Here is a 21,354-nt window from a genome sequence, read left to right on the forward strand (position 1 = left end):
TGGGTTGGTGTTGGGCTGCACCCCGCAGGCCTGCAAGCCTTGTAGTTGCCCAGCCTTGAGGCCAAAGAAAGAGCCTGGAGACAGCGGCGGGGACGTTTATTGGACAGGGGGATCTTACACAAAGGGTCCTGGAGCAACACCCCACCGTGTGCGGCAGACTCCAGGCAGGACATGCCAGCAGTCTTGCTAGGCAGGGGAGAAGGAGGCTACTATTTATAGGCGGAATTGACATCAGGTGGGCTCATTGGTTACCAGGGGCTAATTAAGCCCTATAATTAAGAGGATTGGATAGTCGTGTGAGTGAAGCAGGGTCTGGCCGAGCAGGGCATGTACAGAGAGCAAGAGAAGAGCCATCCTGAGTGGCTGAACCGTATAGTTGGGTTCCTCAGTTCTCCTCCACGTGGCATCTCTGGGTGGTTCGCTTGGTCTTCCTTCCAAAATGGAGACTTCAGACATTCTTCTTCATTTCTGGTAGTCTGGCTTCTTACATGGCAGCTGGCTTAACCCAGACTGCAAAAGAGGAAGCTGTTGGGCTCTTAAAGCATAGCCTAGAAGTAGCACATGGTGCTTCCAGAACATGCTAATGGTTAAAGCAGGTCCCAAGCCAGCCCAGATCTGAGGGGAGAGATTTACACAAGGACATGAGTATCAGGAGGCATGATTCATTGGAGGCCACCAAAGCAACAGTCTACCACACGTCTTAAAGTCAAATAATTCAACAGCGTCTTCCACAATTTTAATCAACTGAGGGGCATTCAGTGCACAGATGTTTGTACTCTAGGGCATGTAACCTGCCTGCCCCACTCTACCCCTACCTTTTTGAATGCTGGCAGAATGCAGTCATTTCTCACAGCACTTACTGATCACTTACTAGAACTGCATCAGATTCTAGAACAAACCAACCTTGCAACATAGTTTCAAACAGGCCAACATCTACGAAGGAAGAGGGCTGTTAGCTCAGAAGCATCTCACCAGCTCATTCCTGAGCCTGGGTCACTCCCAAGAGCTCCTGGTCAAGTACCCAAGCCTCAAAACAGGAAGAAAGAAACCCCATTCATGCCTGGCTCCAAGTGCCCCTTCGGCCACCTCCCACATCCCGTCTCTTCTAGGACACACCTCGCCCCTCATCTGTGTTACATGGTCCTGTCTCTGGAGAGCTACGGCAGAAACACTGAGCTCCTCGCTCTCAAACTGACATTAAGATCCCTCTGTAGCATGTGTGACCTTCTTGTGTCTTCCATTTTCAATACTGGACATAGTTGTTCCAGGTATGACCCAAACGCCAAGTTCAGTGGTAGTAACAGGATTTCCGGGAGAAGCTTGGGTAGCAATCTGGTTGGAGGGAAGGTGAGAGGGACTATGAGAGATTTCTTGAAACTTTTTATAAGAGTAATGTGACCCTACTTATAACTAGGATTGATCACCCCAAAATTGACATAAGAGCTGAGACATGATTAATAAAAATATACACTTAGCTCACAAATTAAATAAAAATGTGTACTTAGTACATACAAAAGCGAAAGTTAGTTAACTGAGTCAAACAGAAGAGCAGAAGTGGCGGGTGTTTAAAATTTCTTTTATTTTTTTACATTTCTAACCATCCGTCAATTATTCCATAACAAGGCAGTATCACGCGATGACTGAACGTAGGCTCCAGAAATCAGGGTTTGAATTCCAGCTCCATCAATTACTGGTCATCTTGGTCAATTTCCCTGTGCCTTAGTTTTCTCACCTACGCAATGAGGGTAGTAATAGTACCTTTCTCACAGCTTGCTGTATTAAGTAATACTCGCAAAGCGCTTAGAGAGTGCCCAGTAAACTACAAACATTCTTAATGTGTTATTCATTATCATTATTCCACACATTACCACTAACTTGAGGTTTTTCAATACATGTTCATCGATTTTTTTTCTCTTTATTAATTCTTGTTTGGAATGATCTTGGAGGCACTGACTGTTGAAGATGATGAGAAGCCAATGATCCCCCTCCACACCAATGTCTTGGTACCTTGGCCAACTTTAAATAGGTCTCGCCAAGAAAAGGTGTTGGGCTTCCCTGGTGGCGCAGTGGTTGAGAGTCCGCCTGCCGATCCAGGGGACACGGGTTCGTGCCCCAGTCCGGGAGGATCCCACATGCCGCAGAGCGGCCGGGCCCGTGAGCCATGGCCACTGAGCCTGAGCATCCGGAGCCTGTGCTCCGCAATGGGAGAGGCCATAGCAGTGAGAGGCCGGAGTACCGCAAAAAAAAAAAGGTATTAATAGCAAATGCCAAAGTATCAATAGCAGATTAAAAAAAAAAAAAACACTTCAGGTAGTAGTTATTCTCCTAAGCCTCAGAAATTAAAAGTAAAATTAAAAATAAAAATTGGTGACAGAGATATCCTTAAGAAGAAAATAGCTGAGAAATAAGCACTGAATCTACATACACTTTAAATGTTTTAAAGCATATGCACCTTCTCATCAAATTTGTGTGGGGAGAAAATGAGACATATAAAAGCTATTTAGAATGTACTTTGGTGTAATTATACAATTCCACAGTATTATTTTTTGCCATCAATTGCTCTCCCAACACCCCCTTTTCTATCATAATCACAAGAAGCAGCAGAAGTATCCAAAGAGTTAAAAGGGGGAATATCAGCCCCCAGCAATGTGTTCACTGGAACCATTTCCCTGCTGCTCTGTGTTTACAGGATTTTATTTGCATAGAAGAACTGCAGGAGCTCTGGATGATAGTGGCTCTGAAAGAAATTGGCAAAGGGACACGTGAGGAAGGGAGTCAGTAAACCTCCTTGACTCTAGAACGAGCAGACAGTTGTCAAAGGCAGAGCATGAGGATAAACAATCTTCAGATTCTCAGTGGAGGAGGCATCATTATCCAAATGATGATCTAAACCGCCAATATATTTCACCCAATGATCTCAACTGGAATTGTCAATATACTTCACCCAATGATCTAAGCTGGAACTGTCAATATATTTCACCCAACGATCTAAGCTGGAACTGTCAATATTATTTCACCCAATGATCTAAACTGGAACTGCCAATATATTTCACCCAATGATCTAAGCTGGAACTGTCAATATATTTCACCCAATGATCTAAGCTGGAACTGTCAATATACTTCACCAAATGATCTAAGCTGGAACTGTCAATATATTTCACCCAACGATCTAAGCTGGAACTGCCAATATATTTTATGCATAATCCTCTGGGTGTTTTGCCATTTACATCGCATTATGGGTCAATTACAGTTGAAACATACTTGGTCTGAGTCGTTTTAGGGGGGTAACTCCCTGATGTGCCCAGCCACCTTCTGCATTAACACTGGGAGGGCAGGGAACCTGGGAGAACCTCTCCTGCCCTTGCTCACTCACCAGCTGCCGGCAGAGTTTAGGGTTCCTTTGGTCCTCTTCACTCTGGAAGCTGTAGTCCTTCCTTTGTCTCAGATACGGAGAACAGGCTCGAAAAGTTGTTTTGCAAGCCTGAGAGAAATAATATTACCATCTTATTGTCAGAAATGTTAGAGAGTTTTATAATCCCAAGCAAGGAAAAGTGTTGCACCCAATCTGTGGTCTGGGGGCCACTAAGAGTGAAAGTAACTTCCAGGAAGTTTGAAAACTTGAATCTTAAAGGATTTATGCTTATAAAACGACCATGTCTATACTTTGGGGCTGGTGGGGAGGGCAAAGCTTCACACTTTATCACAGCCCTTATTGTCTCATCAAAAGTAGTGCTGGATTCCTAAATTCAATCTCAACCTTTCTGTCCCTCTCTCTCTCGCCCTCCCTCATGCGTGACCTTAAAGAAGGCAGGTGATTTGGTGGAACCTTTGCTCCTGGTGGTTTTGAAACACTCACCTGCTCCAAAGCAGCCCTGAGGTTGATCCAACCCGGTTAGGACACATTTTCTCCAAGAATAACACAAAAGCTTCATAGGAAACTAAGAAGCCAAGGGTGGGAAATCTGTACCAGGTGCAGTGACAAAAGCTAACTGGGCATGAATAAATCTCCTCTGATAGGAGGTGCTGCCCCACGGAGCAAGCAGCACCTCCCTGCCCCCACCCCCCCACCCCCATTAACCTGAGTGTATCTGGCATTTGACAGGTGCTGGGACCGGGCAAGTGGGGCAAGAGCAAATGGAAAACAACACTCCTGCTCAGAGAGAGATTAGCCATCGACGAGGCACTTTCTCCAGGATTCACATGGATACACGGCTGAGTGTCCGTAACTGAACTGGCAGGAACTGAGGGCCTGGCATCTCCACGCGGCAGGGCTGCGTTCCAACTCCCTTGAGGAATGGCATTGAGGTTTCATGCTGTTGGCTAGAGTCACGGACTCACCTTGGCAACCTGGGGATTCCTATCCTGTAAATGGCTCAGGAGAGAATCCTGAGTCTGCTTCACCTGACGGGTGAAAAATCTCTTCCATTTCCGCCCAGCAAAGGCAGCCAGTTGCCCAAACAAGACAAAGGCCGAGTATCTCAGGCTGTCATTCTCCTGTGGGTCCCCCGTGAACAGAACAAGAAACCTCAGGTCAGTGCCAAAAGGCAGCTGCATCAGAGAACAGCACAGCCCTGGTCCCTCGCTGCATGTTACAGGTGGGACATCAGATCCAGTCTATGGCACTCAGCCAGCCGGGCTCCGGGACAGAGTGGAGACGGGCTGAGTCTTCAGCGAACCTCTTCTTCAGCAGACGAGAGGGTTAGACTGGGGGCTCACTGGTGCTACTCCCAGCTTCCCAGCTTTTTTCTTCATTATTTAATATTTTGGAGATTGATTATATTTACTTGGTTCGAAATTCAAAATAACCAAAAAGGTTTATAAAACAGTAAGTCTCCCTTCCTACACCTCTCCACCCGCCACCAAATTTCCCTCCCCACAAAGTCATAAATTTTGTGTGATTCCTCCAAAAAATAAAGAAGAAAAAAATGAAATATATATTACATAGCCCTTTCCCACATTTTTAAACCAATGGATATGGACCTTATACATCTTGATTTTTATACCTTGATTTTTATACACCTTGATTTTTCACCATTCTCTCTGGGAGCTCTTTCCACGTCAATACGTAAAGGGATTTTTTTGGGCTGCACCCTAATTCATTCGACCCATCCCCTGCTTACTACTTCCAGCATGTTTGCCAGGCCATCTCTCTTTACCCTGGTCTGAGTTTCTCCCACCTGCAGCAGAAATAACAATTCTGTTTCTTCCCTGACGCCCTGCCAGCTCTCCCTGCTTTGGGTCTGATTCGTTGGTTTGTCCCTAACTGCAAGTCAGTGGCTTCGGCCCTTCCTCCCTCTCCCAGGGGAGCTGTCTGGTCTGAGTATCTCCCTGCCCAGTTAGGGAGACGGAGACTCAGGGCATTTCAGTGATTCACCTAGAGTCACACCGTCAGGGAACAGCGAACCAGGGTAGCAACTCAAGCCTCCTGACTCATGGTGAAGGGATTTTTATATCAGTGTTTCTTGATCTTGTCCAGCTCCAAGTGAACCAGAAGGGACTGGTCTGGGATAGGCCTCCTCACCTAGAAATGGGGGTCACAGACACTCAGCAAGAGTGGAGACCACCGATCATCTTCTGAAGTATTTAAAACAATTTTTTAGCACACATGACACATACAGAAACTGCTTTCGTGTTGCACTTTCTTCACTGTTCTACGTGTGTGTGTGTGTGTGTGTGTGTATGTGTTTAATTGTATGTGTTTAATTCAATTCAACTAGCACTTATTGAGACCTAACTCTACCTGAAGCATGACCCTAATGCTGTGAGATGTACAGAGATGTGTAAGGGGTTGCCTGTCCCCCTGGGAGTCTGACAATCATGTGATGGGGCACAGCCCAGGCAGGCAGCGAAGAACTCTATGACAGGGATACAAACTGTCAGAAACAGCTCCCCATGAGTATTCCCAGGTTTCACCATGCCAAGGAGTTCCTGATCAAACACTACAGTCGACCTGGGTTTAAAAAATACTTGCATGGCAAACAAGCCCTGGCCATTAAGATGACGCCTCCAGAGAGATTTAGAGACGCTTGCCCGGAGATATCTGCTTATATTCCAGGGAGGTGGAGTAGAGACCTTCCTCTCCCAGCCCCAGAGAGGGCCAGTTTACATCCCAGAGCAAAGGCCTCTCTGCCTCTCTGAGCGGAAGGAGAGGCAAATGTCCCAGCAGCTCCTCTATATGCTCCAAGTTTTATAATTTCGAGGTTTCTCTTCCTCCCGTGAGGGGCAGGCACCTCGCTTTCGCTGGGTCACTCCCGGGGAATTAGGTGTTGGGAACTCACGCAAGACGCTCTGTGAGTAAATGCAAGTTCTCTGTCGCTCTGTTCCCTGTTCTAAAGGTCTTATCTTTCTCTGTGTGTGTGTGTGTGTGTGTGTGTGTGTGTGTGTGTGTGTGTGTGTGTAACTGGGGTAAGCTAACTGATTAGCTTCTCAGTCCTCGCGTTTTCTGTATCTGTGCACTTTTTGCTCTACCTGCCTTGTCACCCGGCAGTTAAGAGCGCAGGCCCTGGGCAAAGGGCCTGGCTTCATATCCACTTACCGGCTCTGTGAACCGTGGGCAAGTTACCTAACCTTTCTAGGCCTTGGTTTCCTCCTCTATAAAGTGAAGATAACAGTGCCTGCCTCACAGGGTTATTGGGAAGATTAGATGAGACAATCCATGTAGATTGCCCAGCACCGTGCCTGGTACACAGTAAGGGCTCACTAAGTGCAAGCTACTCTTACTGTTACATTTATAAGAGAGCATTGAGTACACATGAGCATCCCCATCACCAGTGTACATGTACTCACTGCTCCATGACAGTGAAAACTCCTTGCAGAGTGGTGATGAAATCCTACATGTCTTTATATGTCTTCCATAACCCCCAGCACGGTACCAATCTCTCAACAAGATTTCTTAATAAATAGTGAATAATAGAGGCCTTGTTTCCTGAGCAACACACCAAGCAGGGCTCACATTTGACTTTAAGAACCTGGAATCATCCTGCGTTGTCTCACTTACATCATCTAACAAAGTCCTGGTCCGAAGGGTGATGTCTATGAAGAAGGAGCCAAAGCCTTTCCCCTGGATCCTGCCCAGCATGACGGTCAGGGTCTTCAGGCTCTCGTGGATGACTTCAGAACTCATGGGGTCATACCGTCCATGCACCAGCAGGTCCAGGACAATCATTTTATACTTTCTCACCTGTTACCAAGGTTTGGAAAGCATTAGCAGCACAGGAGTTGCTCCCCATGAGTTGAAAAGTGTCTCCACTCCTAATCTTCCAATAACCCGGGACTTGGACTAAGAGGCCGTGGCTTTCTTCAGCACCTGCTGCCACAACTCTCAGCAAAGTACAAATGCTTCCGTTAACCCGACCCAAGAGCCCAATTTGGTCTTGGAAGGAGAGCAGACTGCAGCATGGCCTATGGGTAGGTGAGGCTGGGGAGGGCACGTCAAGGAGGGTGGTGGACCTGGACGATCCAGCGATCTGGGTGTACTGGGTACCTTTACAGGGGATAAGGCAAAATGGTCGCTTAAGTTTACAGATGCTGAAGGAAGAGGTGGGGAAAACATCTTTTACTAAACAAGCATTGATTATTAGAAAAACTAAATTCACTGGAGGGTGATGTCCAGCTGTGTGTTAATCCTACCTGCAGCTCTGTTTCCCAAGGCTGATGATCCTGAGGTGTGCTGACCCTGAGATGACCCCAAATGAGTCATGTGTGCCTTTGTACAATCTCCTTCCCTTGAGTGTGTAAGGAGCCAGTGACTTGCTTGTGGCCTCTCAAACATGACAGTGGTGACGCACATCATTCCCATGGTTCCCTTACATTATATGAGACTCCATCTAGCAGACAGGAGTGGGAGACACTCTCCCACTGGCCGTGAAGAAGTGAGCTGCCGTGTTGTGAGAGGGTGGCCTCAAGGAGCTGAGGGCGGCCACTCAGCAAGGAAATAGGGACCTTAGTCCTACAACTAGAAAGAAATGGATTCTTCCAACAGCCACATGAGCTTGGAAGATGACCCTGAACTTCAGAAAGGAATGCAGTCTGGCCCACACCTTCATGGTAACCTTGCAAGACCTTGAGTAGGGGATGCAGCTAAGTGGTACCTGGACTCCTGACCCAAGGAAACTGTAAGATAATAAACGCCAGGCCCCTGATGGACTGTTACACAGCAGTAGACAACTAGTACATGAAGCCCCCCATCCCAGTGCTGAGGACTCCAGGCCGTGAGGGCTGGCCAAGTGCCCCCTGCCCTTCCTACCTTGTCCGGGGTCTCACAGGCCATAGTTCCTAGGCTTCTCATTGCCATATGACGCTTTTTAAAACTGGGGTCGCAGGCTCTCTCTGCCAAGTTGAAAGACACATTCTTCAGAGGCTCCTGCTTCTGGAGCCTCAGTTTCCAAGAGACCTGGGTGGCGAGTCAAAAATGTATTGATTTGGGAGTGTTCAGAGTCACACCCTAGCCATCGCCAACCCTAATCCCTCCCTCTAAAGAAAATCCTGTGTTGCCCGCTCAATTTTAATCCTTATTTCTCCACCTAAAGACATCTGGATTTTGCTGGGAATATATTAGTTTGATCTACATAATGAAGAAATGGATGGAGGAAGGGGAAAGGGGTGGAGAAAAAAAATGCAGAGCTAATGTTGAGGTAGGTTTGGGGGCATTATGGAGAGAGGTGTCTAGGCAGTTGTGGGTGTGACAGAGCTGAGAAAAGGGGGCTTTAGAAGTGTTGATGTGATCTGAGAATAGGGGTCCCTTAAAGAGGACAAGGTAAGCTGTGTTCCTCCTGTCGCAGAGATTCCTTGACCCTTCTCCCTCCCCCAGCCCTTCCCCATTTTTCTGCTCTACTTCGTAGCTAACGCTTGAAAGACGTGTCTATACTTGCTTTCTTCAGCTGCTCTCCTCCATTCTCCCTTGAACCTTCTGCAATCAGGTTGATGGCATCCATACCCCCTCCCCACCCCCTCTCCCCCAGTGTAGCTAAATCCCAGGGTCAATTCTCAGAGCTCACCTCACTCAGCCTCTCAACAGCATTTGACACAATTAGCAAAGCACATCTACAGGCATTTCAGGGCACCTGACGGATGTCCCACCTCAGAATGCGAGCATCTGAGCAATTAAGATTAGGAAAAGAAATGCATAAATAATGCAAATTGGAAGCGCTGTGTGGCTGATGCAGAAATCTGTACTTCAAGGACTAAACTCTAATTAACTTCAAGGCAAGAGATAGGTTTTTAGAGCATTTAACCCCTGATGCTAGGAAGGTCCTGGTGTTCTGCACATCACAGGACATACCAACATGTCCTGGAGTCAGAACCAAGATCCAAGAACAAACCACTTCCTCACCATCCTTATTAGTGGGTGGGGGCTGGAGAGGAGACCCACAGCCCTATTTGGTATTCAGGTGATTACCAAGTCTCATCAGTATTTCTGAATATTCACTGCAGCTCATTCTATATTTTTATCATTAAGTTCGCAGCAAGCTAAATTCTTCCCAGCTCATCTTCTTGTTATCATATAAACATCCTATTTGTGTTTAAAGAGCTGTCATCAAACTTGTTTTCGGGAGAAGGAACCTCAGTAGAAGGAATGGAAGGAACCAAACGGAGGCAGAAGAGCAAGTACACATAGTGGCTGCTGAGCAGGGACATTTGTTCCTAATAATTTGTCTCAGACCTTGGAAAAGAAAGATATCACTGATGTCCTTTTCTTCTTGGGCTGGGCAGTGGGGATGCAAAGGGGCCGGTCCAGCATTCTTTTCTGTGTTTGGTCCATGGAACTAAAAACAGAACAAATCATCATATGAGCCACAGACACTCTTTGAAGCCTCATCGTTAACAAGCATCGTCACACAAAGCCCTGTGCCAGGGTGAGAATGTAAAGAAGCCGCATCCCTGAGGCCCCCTCAGGATGTCACCTTGGTGAGCAGATGGAACAGTCGCATCAAAAGATAAAGAGCAACACCAACATCACTGATCATCAGGGAAACGCAAACCAAAATCACAATGAGGGATCACCTCACACCTCTCAGAGTGCACTGTCGGTCAAAGACTGCAGTGGGTTAGGACTTATTTCTTGAGGAACTGGGTGGTGAGCAATGCCCTTTTTTTTATATATAGATCTTTATTGGAGTATAATTGCTTTACAGTGTTGTGTTAGTCACTGCTGTATAACAAAGTGAATCAGCTATATGTATACATATATCCCCATATCCCCTCCCTCTTGAACCTCCCTCCCACCCTCCTTATTCCACCCCTCTAGGTGGTCACAAAGCATCCCGCTGATCTCCCTGTGCTATGCGGCTGCTTCCCACCAGCCAACTATTTTACACTCGGTAGTGTATATATGTCGATGCTACTCTCACTTCACCCCAGCTTTGCCCTCCCACCCCATGCCCTCAAGTCCATTTTCTATGTCTACCTCTTTATTCCTGCCCTGCAACTAGGTTCATCAGTATCATTTTTTTTTTTTAGATTCCATATCTGTATGCGTTAGCATACGGTATTTGTTTTTCTCTTTCTGACTTACTTCACTCTGTATGACAGACTCTAGGTCCATCACATCACTACAAGTAACTCATTTCGTTTCTTTATATGGCTCAGTAATATTCCATTATATATATGTGCCACATCTTCTTTATCCATTCGTCTGTTGATGGACACTTTGGTTGCTTCCATGTCCTGGCTATTGTAAATAGTGCTGCAATGGACATTGTGGTACATGCCTCTTTTTGAATTATGATTTTCTCAGGGTATATGCCCAGTAGTGGGATTGCTGGGTCATGTGGTAGTTCTATTTTTAGTGTTTTTTTTTTTTTTTTTTTTTTTTTTTTTTTTTGCGGTACGTGGGCCTCCCACTGTTGTGGCCTCTCCCGCTGCGGAGCACAGGCTCTGGACGCGCAGGCCCAGCGGCCATGGCTCACCGGCCCAGCCACTCCGCAGCATGTGGGATCTTCCCGGACTGGGGCACGAACCCATGTACCCTGCACCGGCAGGCGGACTCCCAACCACTGCGCCACCAGGGAAGCCCTATTTTTAGTTTTTTAAGGAACCTCCATACTGTTCTCCATAGTGGTTGTATCAATTTACATTCCCACCAACAGTGCAGGAGGGTTCCCTTTTCATCACACCCTTTCCAGCATTTATTGTTTCTAGATTTTTTGATAATGGCCATTCTGACTGGCATGAGGTGATACCTCATTGTAGCTTTGATTTGCATTTCTCTAATAATTAGTGATGTTGAGCATCTTTTCATGTGCCTCTTGGCCATCCGTATGTCTTCCTTGGTGAAATGTCTATTTAGGTCTTCCACTCATTTTTTAACTGTATTGTTTGTTTGTTTTTTTGCTATTGAGCTCCATGAGCTGTTTGTATATTTTGGAGATTAATTCTTTGTCTGTTGTTTCATTTGCAAATATTTTCTCCCATTCTGAGGGTTGTCTTTTTGTCTTGCTTATGCTTTTCTTTGCTGTGCAAAAGCTTTTACATTTAATTAAGTCCCATTTATTTATTTTTGTTTTTATTTCTGTTACTCTAGGAGGTGGGTCAAAAAAGATCTTGCTGTGGTTTATGTCAAAGAGTGTTTCTTCCTATGTTTTCTTCTAAGAGTTTTATAGTGTCTGGTCTTACATTTAAGTCTTTAATCCATTTGGAGTTTACATTTGTGCATGGTGCTAGGTAGTGTTTTAATTTCATTCTTTTACATGTAGCTGTCCAGTTTTCCCAGCACCACTTATTGAAGAGGCTGTCTTTTCTCCATTGCATGTTCTTGCCTCCTTTGTCATAAATTAGGTGCCCATATGTGCGTGGGTTTATCTCTGGGCATTCTATCCTATACCATTGATCTATATTTCTGTTTTTGTGCCAGTACCATACTGTCTTGATTACTGTAGCTTTGTAGTATAGTTTGAAGTCCAGGAGCCTGATTCCTCCGGCTCTGTTTTTCTTTCTCAAGAGACCCACAAAAACAAACTCAAAACAATTAAGAAAATGGTAATAGATACACACATACCAATAATAACCTTGAATGTAAATGGATTAAATGCCCCAAACAAAACAGACTGGCTGAATGGATACAAAAACAAGACCCATGGGCTTCCCTGGTGGCGCAGTGGTTGAGAGTCCACCTGCCAATGTAGGGGACACGGGTTCGTGCCCCCGTCCAGGAAGATCCCACATGCCGCGGAGCGGCTGGGCCCGTGAGCCATGACCGCTGAGCCTGCGCGTCCGGAGACTGTGCTCCGCAACGGGAGATGCCGCAACAGTGAGAGGCCCGCGTATCGCAAAAAAAAAACAAAAAAAAAAACAAAAAACAAGACCCATATATATGCTGTCTACAAGAGATCCATTTCAGACCTACGGACACATACAGACTGAAAGTGAAGGGATTAAAAAAGATATTCCATGCACCTGGAAATCAAAAGAAAGCTGGAGTAGCAATACTTGTATCAGATAAAATAGACTTTAAAATAAAGACCATTACAAGAGATAAGGAGAGATACTACATAATGATCAAAGGATCAATCCAAGAAGAAGATATAACAATTATAAATGTTTATGCACCCAACATAGGAGCACCTCAATACATAAGGCAAATGCTTACAACCATGAAAGGAGAAATCGACAGTAACACAATAATAGTAGGGGCTTTAACACCCCATTTACACCCATGGACAGTTCATCCAAACAGAAAATAAATAAGGAAACACAAACTTTAAATGAGACAATAGACCAGTTAGATCTAATTGATATTTATAGAACATCCCACCCAAAAGTGGCAGAATACACTTTCTTTCAAGTGCACATGGAACATTCCCCACGATAGATCACATCTTGGGTCACAAATCAAGCCTCAGAAAATTTAAGAAAATTGAAATCATATCAAGCATCTTTTCTGACCACAATGCTATGAGACTGGAAACCAATTACAGGAAAAAACCTGTAAAAAACACAAATACATGGAGGCTAAACTGTGTGCAACTAAAAAACCAAGAGATCACTGAAGAAATCAATGAAGAAATTTTTAAAAACATAGAAACAAATGACAGCGAAAACATGACAACCCAAAACCTATGGGACGAAGCAAAAGCAGTTCTAAGAAGGAAGTTTATAGCAATACAATCTCACCTCAAGAAACAAGAAAAATCTCAAATAAACAATCTAACCCTACACTTAAAACAACTAGAGAAAGAAGAACAAAGAAAACCCAAAATAAGTAGAAGGAAAGAAATTATAAAGATCAGAGCAGAAGTAAATGAAATAGAAACGAAGAAAACAATAGCAAAAATCAATAAAACTAAAAGTTGGTTCTTGGAGAAGATAAACAAAATTAATAAACCCTTGGCCCGATTCATCAAGAAAAAAAGGGAGAGGACACAGATCAATAGAATTAGAAATGAAAAAGGGGAAATCACAACTGACACTGCAGAAATACAAAGGATTATAAGAAACTACTACAAACAACTATAAGCCAATAAAATGGATAGCCACAAAGAAATGAACAAATTCTTGGAAAGGTACAATTTTCTAAGACTGAACCAGGAAGAATTAGAATATATAAACAGACCTATCACAAGTAATGAAATTGAAACTGTAATTAAAAATCTTCCAACAAACAAAAGTCCAGGACCAGATGGCTTCACAGGTGAATTCTATCAAACATTTAGAGAGGAGCTAACACATATCCTTCTCAAACTCTTCCAAAAAATTGCAGAGGGAGAAACACCCCAAATTCATTCTACAAAGCCACCATCACCCTGATACCAAAACCAGAAGAAGATGTCACAAAAAAAGAAAATTATAGACCAATATCACTGATGAACATAGATGCAAAACTCCTGAACAAAATACTAGCAAACAGAATCCAACAACATATTAAAAGGATCATACACCATGATCAAGTGGGATTTATCCCAGGGATGCAAGGATTCTTCAATATATGCAAATCAATCAATGTGATACACCACATTAACAAATTAAGGGATAAATACTATATGATCATCTCAATAGATGCAGAAAAGGCTTTTGACAAAATTCAACACATATTTATGATAAAAAAAAAACTCTCCAGAAAATGGGCATAGAGGGAACCTACCTCAACATAATAAAGGCCATATATGACAAACCCACAGCAAGCATCATACTCAATGGTGAAAAACTGAAAGCATTTCCATTAAGATCAGGAACAAGACAAGGATGTCCACTCTTATTCAACATAGTTTTGGAAGTCCTAGCCACAGCAATCAGAGAAGAAAAAGAAGTAAAAGGAATCCAAATTGGAAAAGAAGAAATAAAACTGTCACTGTTTGCCGATGACATGATACTATACCTAGAAAATCCTAAAGATGCCACCAGAAAACTACTAGAACTAATCAATGAATTTGGTAAGGTTGCAGGATACAAAATTAATGCACAGATATCTCCGGCATTCCTATACACCAACAATGAAAAATCAGAAAGAGAAATTAAGGAAACATTCCCATTTACCACTGCAACAAAAAGAATAAAATACCTAGGAATAAATCTGCCTAAGGAGGCAAAAGACTTGTACTCAGAAAACTATAAAATACCAGTGAAAGAAATCAAAGATGACATAAACAGAGGGAGAAATATACCATGTTCTTGGATTGGAAGAATCAATATTGTGAAAATGACTATACTACCCAAAGCAATCTACAGATACAATGCAATCCCTATCAAACTACCAATGACATTCTTCACAGAATTAGAACAAAAAACTTTACAATTCGTATGGAAACACAAAACCCGAACGGCCAGAGCAATGCTGTTTGTTCTTTGTTTACGAGATATAGAATTTGTAATTTTTCCATGTGTATATATTATTTAAAATATACATTATAAATAAATACAGCTTGCAAAGTGATTCTGATCTACAGCCTGACTTGAGACCCAGTAAAGTAAACCAGTGCGTCTCAGACTTTAATGTGCACTTGAATCATCAGAGGAACTTGTTAAAATGCAGGTTTGGACTCAGTGGGTTTCGGGCGGGGGCTCCAGATTTTTCCGTTCTTATAAGCTCCCAGGTGACACCAATGCTGCCAGGTCCCAAGTACCACGCTTTAAAGGATGAAAAGTTAGGAGCTCCAAGAGATAAGAGAGGACTGTGGGCTGGAAGAACTGGTAGAGACGTTCCACTGCACGTGGGTGAGCTTTAATGCAGAGGCAGAGCGTGTTTCACACATTGGGATTCTAATGGGATTCTATGTAGTATCATGGTAGTGGTAGTAATAACAGTTAAAATAGGAGAGTGGTAAAAGATAAGGCTACAGGAAGTAATTAAAGGCCTGCTGTGAAGGACTGACTGCTAAAGAGTTTAGTTTTAATTGTATTTTGTAGATAAGAGTGAACCACTGATTTTTTTTTTCGAGATGAAATCCATGTAACATACAATTAGCTATTTTAACAACATTGTGCAACCACCACATTTATCTGGTCCTAAAACTTTTTCATTACCCCAAAAGAACACCCCATGCCCATTAAAAAATCACTACCCATTCTGCCCTCTCCCCAGTCCCATTAATTGGCTCTCTGTCTCTATGGATTACCTATTCTGAATATTTAATATAAATGGAAATCAAATAATATTATGACTTTTGTGTCAGGCTTCTTTCTCTTGGCATGACGTTTTTGAGGTTCATCCGTGTTGTAGCATGTATGGGTACTTCATTCCTTTTTAGGTCCGGACAGTATTTCATCATATGGATAAGCCACATATGTTTATCCATTCATCTGTTGTTAGACACCTGGGTCGTTTTCACCTTCTGGGTATTGTGAATAGAGCTTCTATGAACAATGGTGTGCAAGTGTTTGGTATCTGCTTTCAATTCTTTGGGTATATACCCAGGAATGGAATTGCTGAGACATATGGTGATTCTACGTTTAACTTTTTGAGGAACCGCCAAACTGTTTTCCACAGTGGCTGCAATGTGCAAGGGTTCCAGTTTCCCCACATCACCAACTGTTGTTATTTTCCAGTTTTTAAAATTATTATTATTACATTCGGCCTAGTGGGTGTACAGCGGTATGCCATTATGGGTTTGATTAGCACTTTTTTTTTTTTTTTTTTTGCGGTACGCGGGCCTCTCACTGCTGTGGCCTCTCCCGTTGCGGAGCACAGGCTCCGGACGCGCAGGCTCAGCGGTCATGGCTCACGGGCCCAGCCGCTCCGCGTCATGTGGGATCTTCCCGGACCGGGGCACGAACCCGCGTCCCCTACATCAGTAGGCGGACTCTCAACCACTGCGCCACCAGGGAAGCCCTGATTAGCACTTTTTTAATAACTACTGGTGTCTTTTTGTATGTTTGTTTGTGATTTGTGTACCTTTTTCAGAGAAATGTCTATTCAAATCCTTTGCCCATTTTTAATTAGGTTGTCTATCCTTTTGGTTTTTTTAGTCGTAGAGTTCTTTATATATTCTGGATACTAGACCTTTATCAGATATATGATTTACAAATATTTTTTCCTATTCTGTATGTTGGCTTTTCATTTTCTTGATAATGTCTTTTATGCACAATAGTTTTTCATTTTGACAAAGTCTAATTTATCTATCTTCGTTGTTGTCATTGTTGCTCAGGCTTTTCGTGCTATATCTAAGAATTCACTGCCAGGCTTCCCTGGTGGCGCAGTGGTTGAGAATCTGCCTGCTAATGCAGGGGACACGGGTTCGAGCCCTGGTCTGGGAAGATCCCACATGCCACGGAGCAACTAGGCCCGTGAGCCACAACTACTGAGCCTGCGCGTCTGGAGCCTGTGCTCCGCAACAAGAGAGGCCGCGATAGTGAGAGGCCCGCGCACCGCGATGAAGAGTGGCCCCCGCTTGCCGCAACTAGAGAAAGCCCTGGCACAGAAACGAAGACCCAACACAGCCAAAAATAAATAAATTAATTAATTAAATAAAGTACCTATCTTTAAAAAAAAAAAAAAGAATTCACTGCCAACTCCAGTCATGAAGATTTACCCTTACGTTTTCTAAGATTTTTATAGTTTTATCTCTTAGGCTGTTGATCCATTTTGAGTCAATTTTTGTATATGGTGTGCAGTAGCGGTTCAACTTCATCAGAACCATTGACTTTTATTTGTTTTGGTTTTTAAATTTCTTTTTTTAGTAGGAGAAATAACAGTGGTTTTCAACCCTAGCTGCATTAGAATCCCCTAAGGAACTTTTAAACATTTTAATGCCCTGTCTATACCCCAGACCAAGTCTACCCTCATATCTGGAGGTGGGCCTGAGCATCAGTAATTTTTAAAACTCACCAGGTAATTCCAGTGGGCAGTCACTGAATAGGGTGACCAGTGACCAATCATCTTGTTTTGTCCCTGTGATATTGTGATTTATAATAAGAAATATATATTTGGTCTTTGTCCCCATTCCTGGCACAAAACCCTTGGAATTTCCTAAGTGATTAAAGGTATCTTCTATTATATTAATGAAGTGACCCTAGGTCACCTAAGGGTGGGGGCTGACTGCCAGGGGAACCAATCCTGTAATTAGATGGTTGGAAATTTCAGTCTCACCCCCTCTTCTCCTGGGAGGAGAGGAGGGTTAGAGATTGAGTTCAGTAACCAGTGGTGAATGATTTAAGCAATCGTGCCTAAGTAATGAGGCCTCCACAAAAAAAACAAAAGGATAGAGAGCTTCCGGATTGGTGACCACATGGAGATTTAGGGAGAGCTGTGCACCTGGAGAGGCCACGGAGGCTCCTTGCCCTCTCCCCATGTCTTGCCCTATGCATCTCTTCCATCTGGCTGTTGCTGAGTTACATCCTTCTATGCTAAACAAGTGATTCAGGAAGTAAAATGTTCCTCTGAGTTTTATGAGCTGCTCTAGCAAATTAATCGAACCCAGGGACAGGGTTGTGGGAACCTTCAATCTTTAGCATGTTGGTCACAAGCACAGGTGACAACGTGGACTTGTGATTGGCCTCTAAATTATGGGGACTGAGCCCTTAACCTGTGGGATCTGACGCTATTTTCAAGTAGATAGTGTCTGAGTTGAATTGAAGTGAATTGAACTGAAATGTAGGACACCCAGTCAGTATCCACCGAGAACTGGAGAACTGATTGGTGGTGTGCAAAAAACACACATTGGAGCTTGGCCCTGAAGGCTTTCCTGGGACATGGGACTTTCAGTGCTAAGACCAGGAAAGTCCTGGGCAAACAAGGGCAGGTTGGCCACGCTGATTTTACTGGAGTTTGGAACTTATTTAATGCAAGTTACGGATAGAGCCCAGTCCTGTTAAACAGCTGTGCTTCGGGACATTTGACTCTGTTTGACCTGGAGGTACATGGGGATTTGGTTTCTCCATCATCTCTGTGCCTCTCCCCCGCCAGCAGGTTTAGGTCATGCTCTCTTGGTCAGAAGACACTCAAGAGAACCATGAATACACCTCTTTACCCCAGAGCCGCATTCTCTATTTCTTCTCCATCTCTGGCCTGCAGACCTCCCCTCACCATGGAAATAGGGAGCCCAACCCACCCACCCACCCCAGAAAATTGCACTCCCACTAACTAGCAAGATTTTCTTTGAGTGAAAAGGTGTTCCCATACACTTCACATTAAGCCAGTGGTTCACACACCCGAGTCTGCATCAGAATCACCTGGAGGACTTGTTAAAACACAGATTCCCACACCCAGTCCCCAGAGTTTCTGATTCTGTACATCTGAAGCAGGACCCAATAATTTGCATTTGTAACAAGCTCCCAGGTGATGCTGGGATGTTCCTGGTCTGGGGACCACACTTTGAGAACCAATGCATTAACAGAAAGAAACCAGCATTACTATGCGATTCCTCTCCAGAACAAGAAGTTTTAAAAAAATCACACAGGCAGAAAACATGCTTGGCTGTTTCTTTCTGGGGAATTTCTGGACACAAGCTTCTGTATCAATGGAACCTGCCACTCCCCAGGTTGAACGCTCTGGATCAGAGCCAATGGGCGCCGGACAGTGGGTATGGGGAGCTTAGAAGAACCAAAGTTCCCTCAAGCTGATGGTCACTCGCCAAGGGGGGCACAGACCTCATTAAAAAACAGCTGGTGGCCCTGTTCTGAGGCATAAGAAAATCATGCCTGAAGCTTCTCTCCATTGGGAAGGAAAGCAAACGTGGTTTCCTGTCCCTCACACTGGCCTTCTCTTGCAGCATTAGCACAGCAGCTGAGGGCTTTGGCCACCCAAGGCCACTTCCCCAGGCCTCAGAAGCCAAGCATCCTGCCTTGTCGCTTCTTAAAAGGCACATCTAGGATTTAAGGTCATGGAAGGCTCTCAAGCAGAGCAAAGTACATGAGGGTTGAGCGCCCTGCTTGGGAGATTCAGCGTGTGGTTAGAAAAACACAGGGGGGGACTTCCCTGGTGGCGCAGTGTTTGAGACTCCGCATTCCCAATGCAGGGTGCTGGGGTTTGCGATTCCTGGTCGGGGAACTAGATCCCATACGCATGCCACAACTAAGACCCGGCGCAGCCAAATAAATAAATAAATAAGAATAAATAAATAAGAATAGTTTTAATAAAAATGAAAGAAAAGCACAGGGCTCACCACCTCCCACCTCCTGCCTCCGCAGCACAAGATAAAAACTGTGATCTAGTTCAGTCTCGGGTCATCAGGGCTCATCTCCATGTTTGGCACAGAGAAAGCAAAGCATTCTTTGGCTGGGCCTCCTACGTCAGAATCCCCCAGAGTGCTTGTTCTAAGCCCCAGGCCTGCTCCATAATTACAGGATCAGTCTCAGGGAGTGGAGGGCCTGAGCACTGCCCGTTTTTACAAGGTGCGTTGTGACGGTACACACACACTGGTGTAGAAGAACCCCCGGAATACTCCAGAGGAAATTAACTACCTCCAGAAGTGACATACTCCACTCACCTGAGGCCACTGGCATAAGAGGTCCCAGAAGTGGGAGGAAGAGCTGGGGCCAGAGGGCACAAGAGGGGAGAGGTCAGTGTCTTTGCAGAGACCTGGGGAGGGAGGGCACACGTGTGTGAAGCACATTGAACTTCACTTTCGAAATAACATTAAAATCACATCGAGCTGCACAGGCTATGATTTGTACACACCTGTTGGGTACTATTCTTAAGTTAAAAGTTTGCTTAAAGAATAACACAGGGCTTCCCTGGTGGCGCAGTGGTTGAGAGTCCACCTGCCGATGCAGGGGACACGGGTTTGTGCCCCGGTCTGGGAAGGTCTCACATGCTGCGGAGCGGCAGGGCCCGTGAGCCATGGCCGCTGAGCCTGCGCGTCCGGAGCCTGTGCTCCGCAATGGGAGAGGCCACAACAGTGAGAGGCCTGCGTACCGCAAAAAAAAAAAAGAATAACACAGAAGAAAAGTTCATTTGGGGCTGCAGAGCCCCTTACCTGAGCTTTGTGTCTCCTGAGCTTGCAGCTTCTTAAAGGCCTCCCTCCACCCAAGCGCCCTGCTGCCGGCTTCCCTCCTCCTCTCTGGCAAATTAAGTCCTTTTGACCCAACCCAATCAAACAAACCTGTTGCAATACAGGAGCTCTCAGAGGAATGTTGTAAATAAACTATGAAGAAACAGAGTATATGGATTCAAAGAATTCTTAGGTGTTCATAACTCCACCTACAAACCCACTCGCCCCCAAACAGTCGTTCTTTGCTGGGAGTGTTGGGTCCTCCTTCTGGCAGGTTGCTCTGGGTTTCCCAGGTGCCTCATCTAGTGTGACTGAGTCCGGGAGGACACCTGGACACCTAAGGCAAGGCTCTGCTTGTAGTTTCATTCAGCCCTGTGTACACTCTTCAACGAATTCTTCCCCCTCTGGGAAGTCCTTCCCTCTGTGCTAATGCCCTGTCTCCGATGGGGACAGTTTCACCGTCACCACGACCCTGCAGCTTGTCTTCATTGCCATGTTGTGGTCCTACCTGGTCTTCCTGAACAGACATGGATTTGGGGTGACTTAGATGAGTTTTGTGTTTTATGCTGACTCCCAGATGCCTTTGCAAATTTAAATCCTTCTGACTCAAAATATTACGTTTATCGTCAATAATCCTTTAACTTATTAAAGCCAAAATCTATATTATGAAGGCCAAAATTACATAATACTTTGATCTTAACTGTAAAATGAGGGGAAGAAACTGTTAGATTTGTAACAATCCTTCCAACACTGAAGGTATTAATGATAACAATATTAGTAGCTACTATTACTGGACACGTATATACTAGGCACTATACTTAGCATTCTGTATACACTGCAGGAGAGCCTGTTTAGCTGACCTCTACTTGTTAACTGTATTCTGCAGGCCCTCCACGAACGGTACCAACCAATGCTTGTGGCTGACAGTACCCACTGCTAACTTCTGCTCCACTAGTCCTCATAGGCTTACCAAGAATCAGTTTATGACAGCTGT

At 44.5% G+C, this 21,354-nt stretch overlaps 1 protein-coding gene across 1 annotated transcript in view; it reads right to left on the reverse strand.

Moving 5' to 3' along the window:
- Window positions 1–1,562: 1,562 nt before the first annotated feature.
- Window positions 1,563–21,354, reverse strand: part of MRO (maestro) — a 56,423-nt gene continuing 36,631 nt past the window's right edge. Inside the window, exons 3-8 of the mRNA XM_073790736.1 lie at window positions 9,662–9,764; window positions 8,246–8,392; window positions 6,998–7,180; window positions 4,339–4,494; window positions 3,374–3,481; window positions 1,563–2,737 (exon numbers count right to left, since the gene is read on the reverse strand). Coding sequence (XP_073646837.1) covers window positions 2,684–2,737; window positions 3,374–3,481; window positions 4,339–4,494; window positions 6,998–7,180; window positions 8,246–8,392; window positions 9,662–9,760 — 747 coding nt within the window. The 5' untranslated portion in view covers window positions 9,761–9,764 and the 3' untranslated portion in view covers window positions 1,563–2,683. The remainder of the gene's footprint in view (window positions 2,738–3,373; window positions 3,482–4,338; window positions 4,495–6,997; window positions 7,181–8,245; window positions 8,393–9,661; window positions 9,765–21,354) is intronic.

This window comes from Tursiops truncatus, chromosome 13 (assembly GCF_011762595.2).
Source record: "Tursiops truncatus isolate mTurTru1 chromosome 13, mTurTru1.mat.Y, whole genome shotgun sequence".
Classification (NCBI taxonomy): Eukaryota; Metazoa; Chordata; class Mammalia; order Artiodactyla; family Delphinidae; genus Tursiops; species Tursiops truncatus.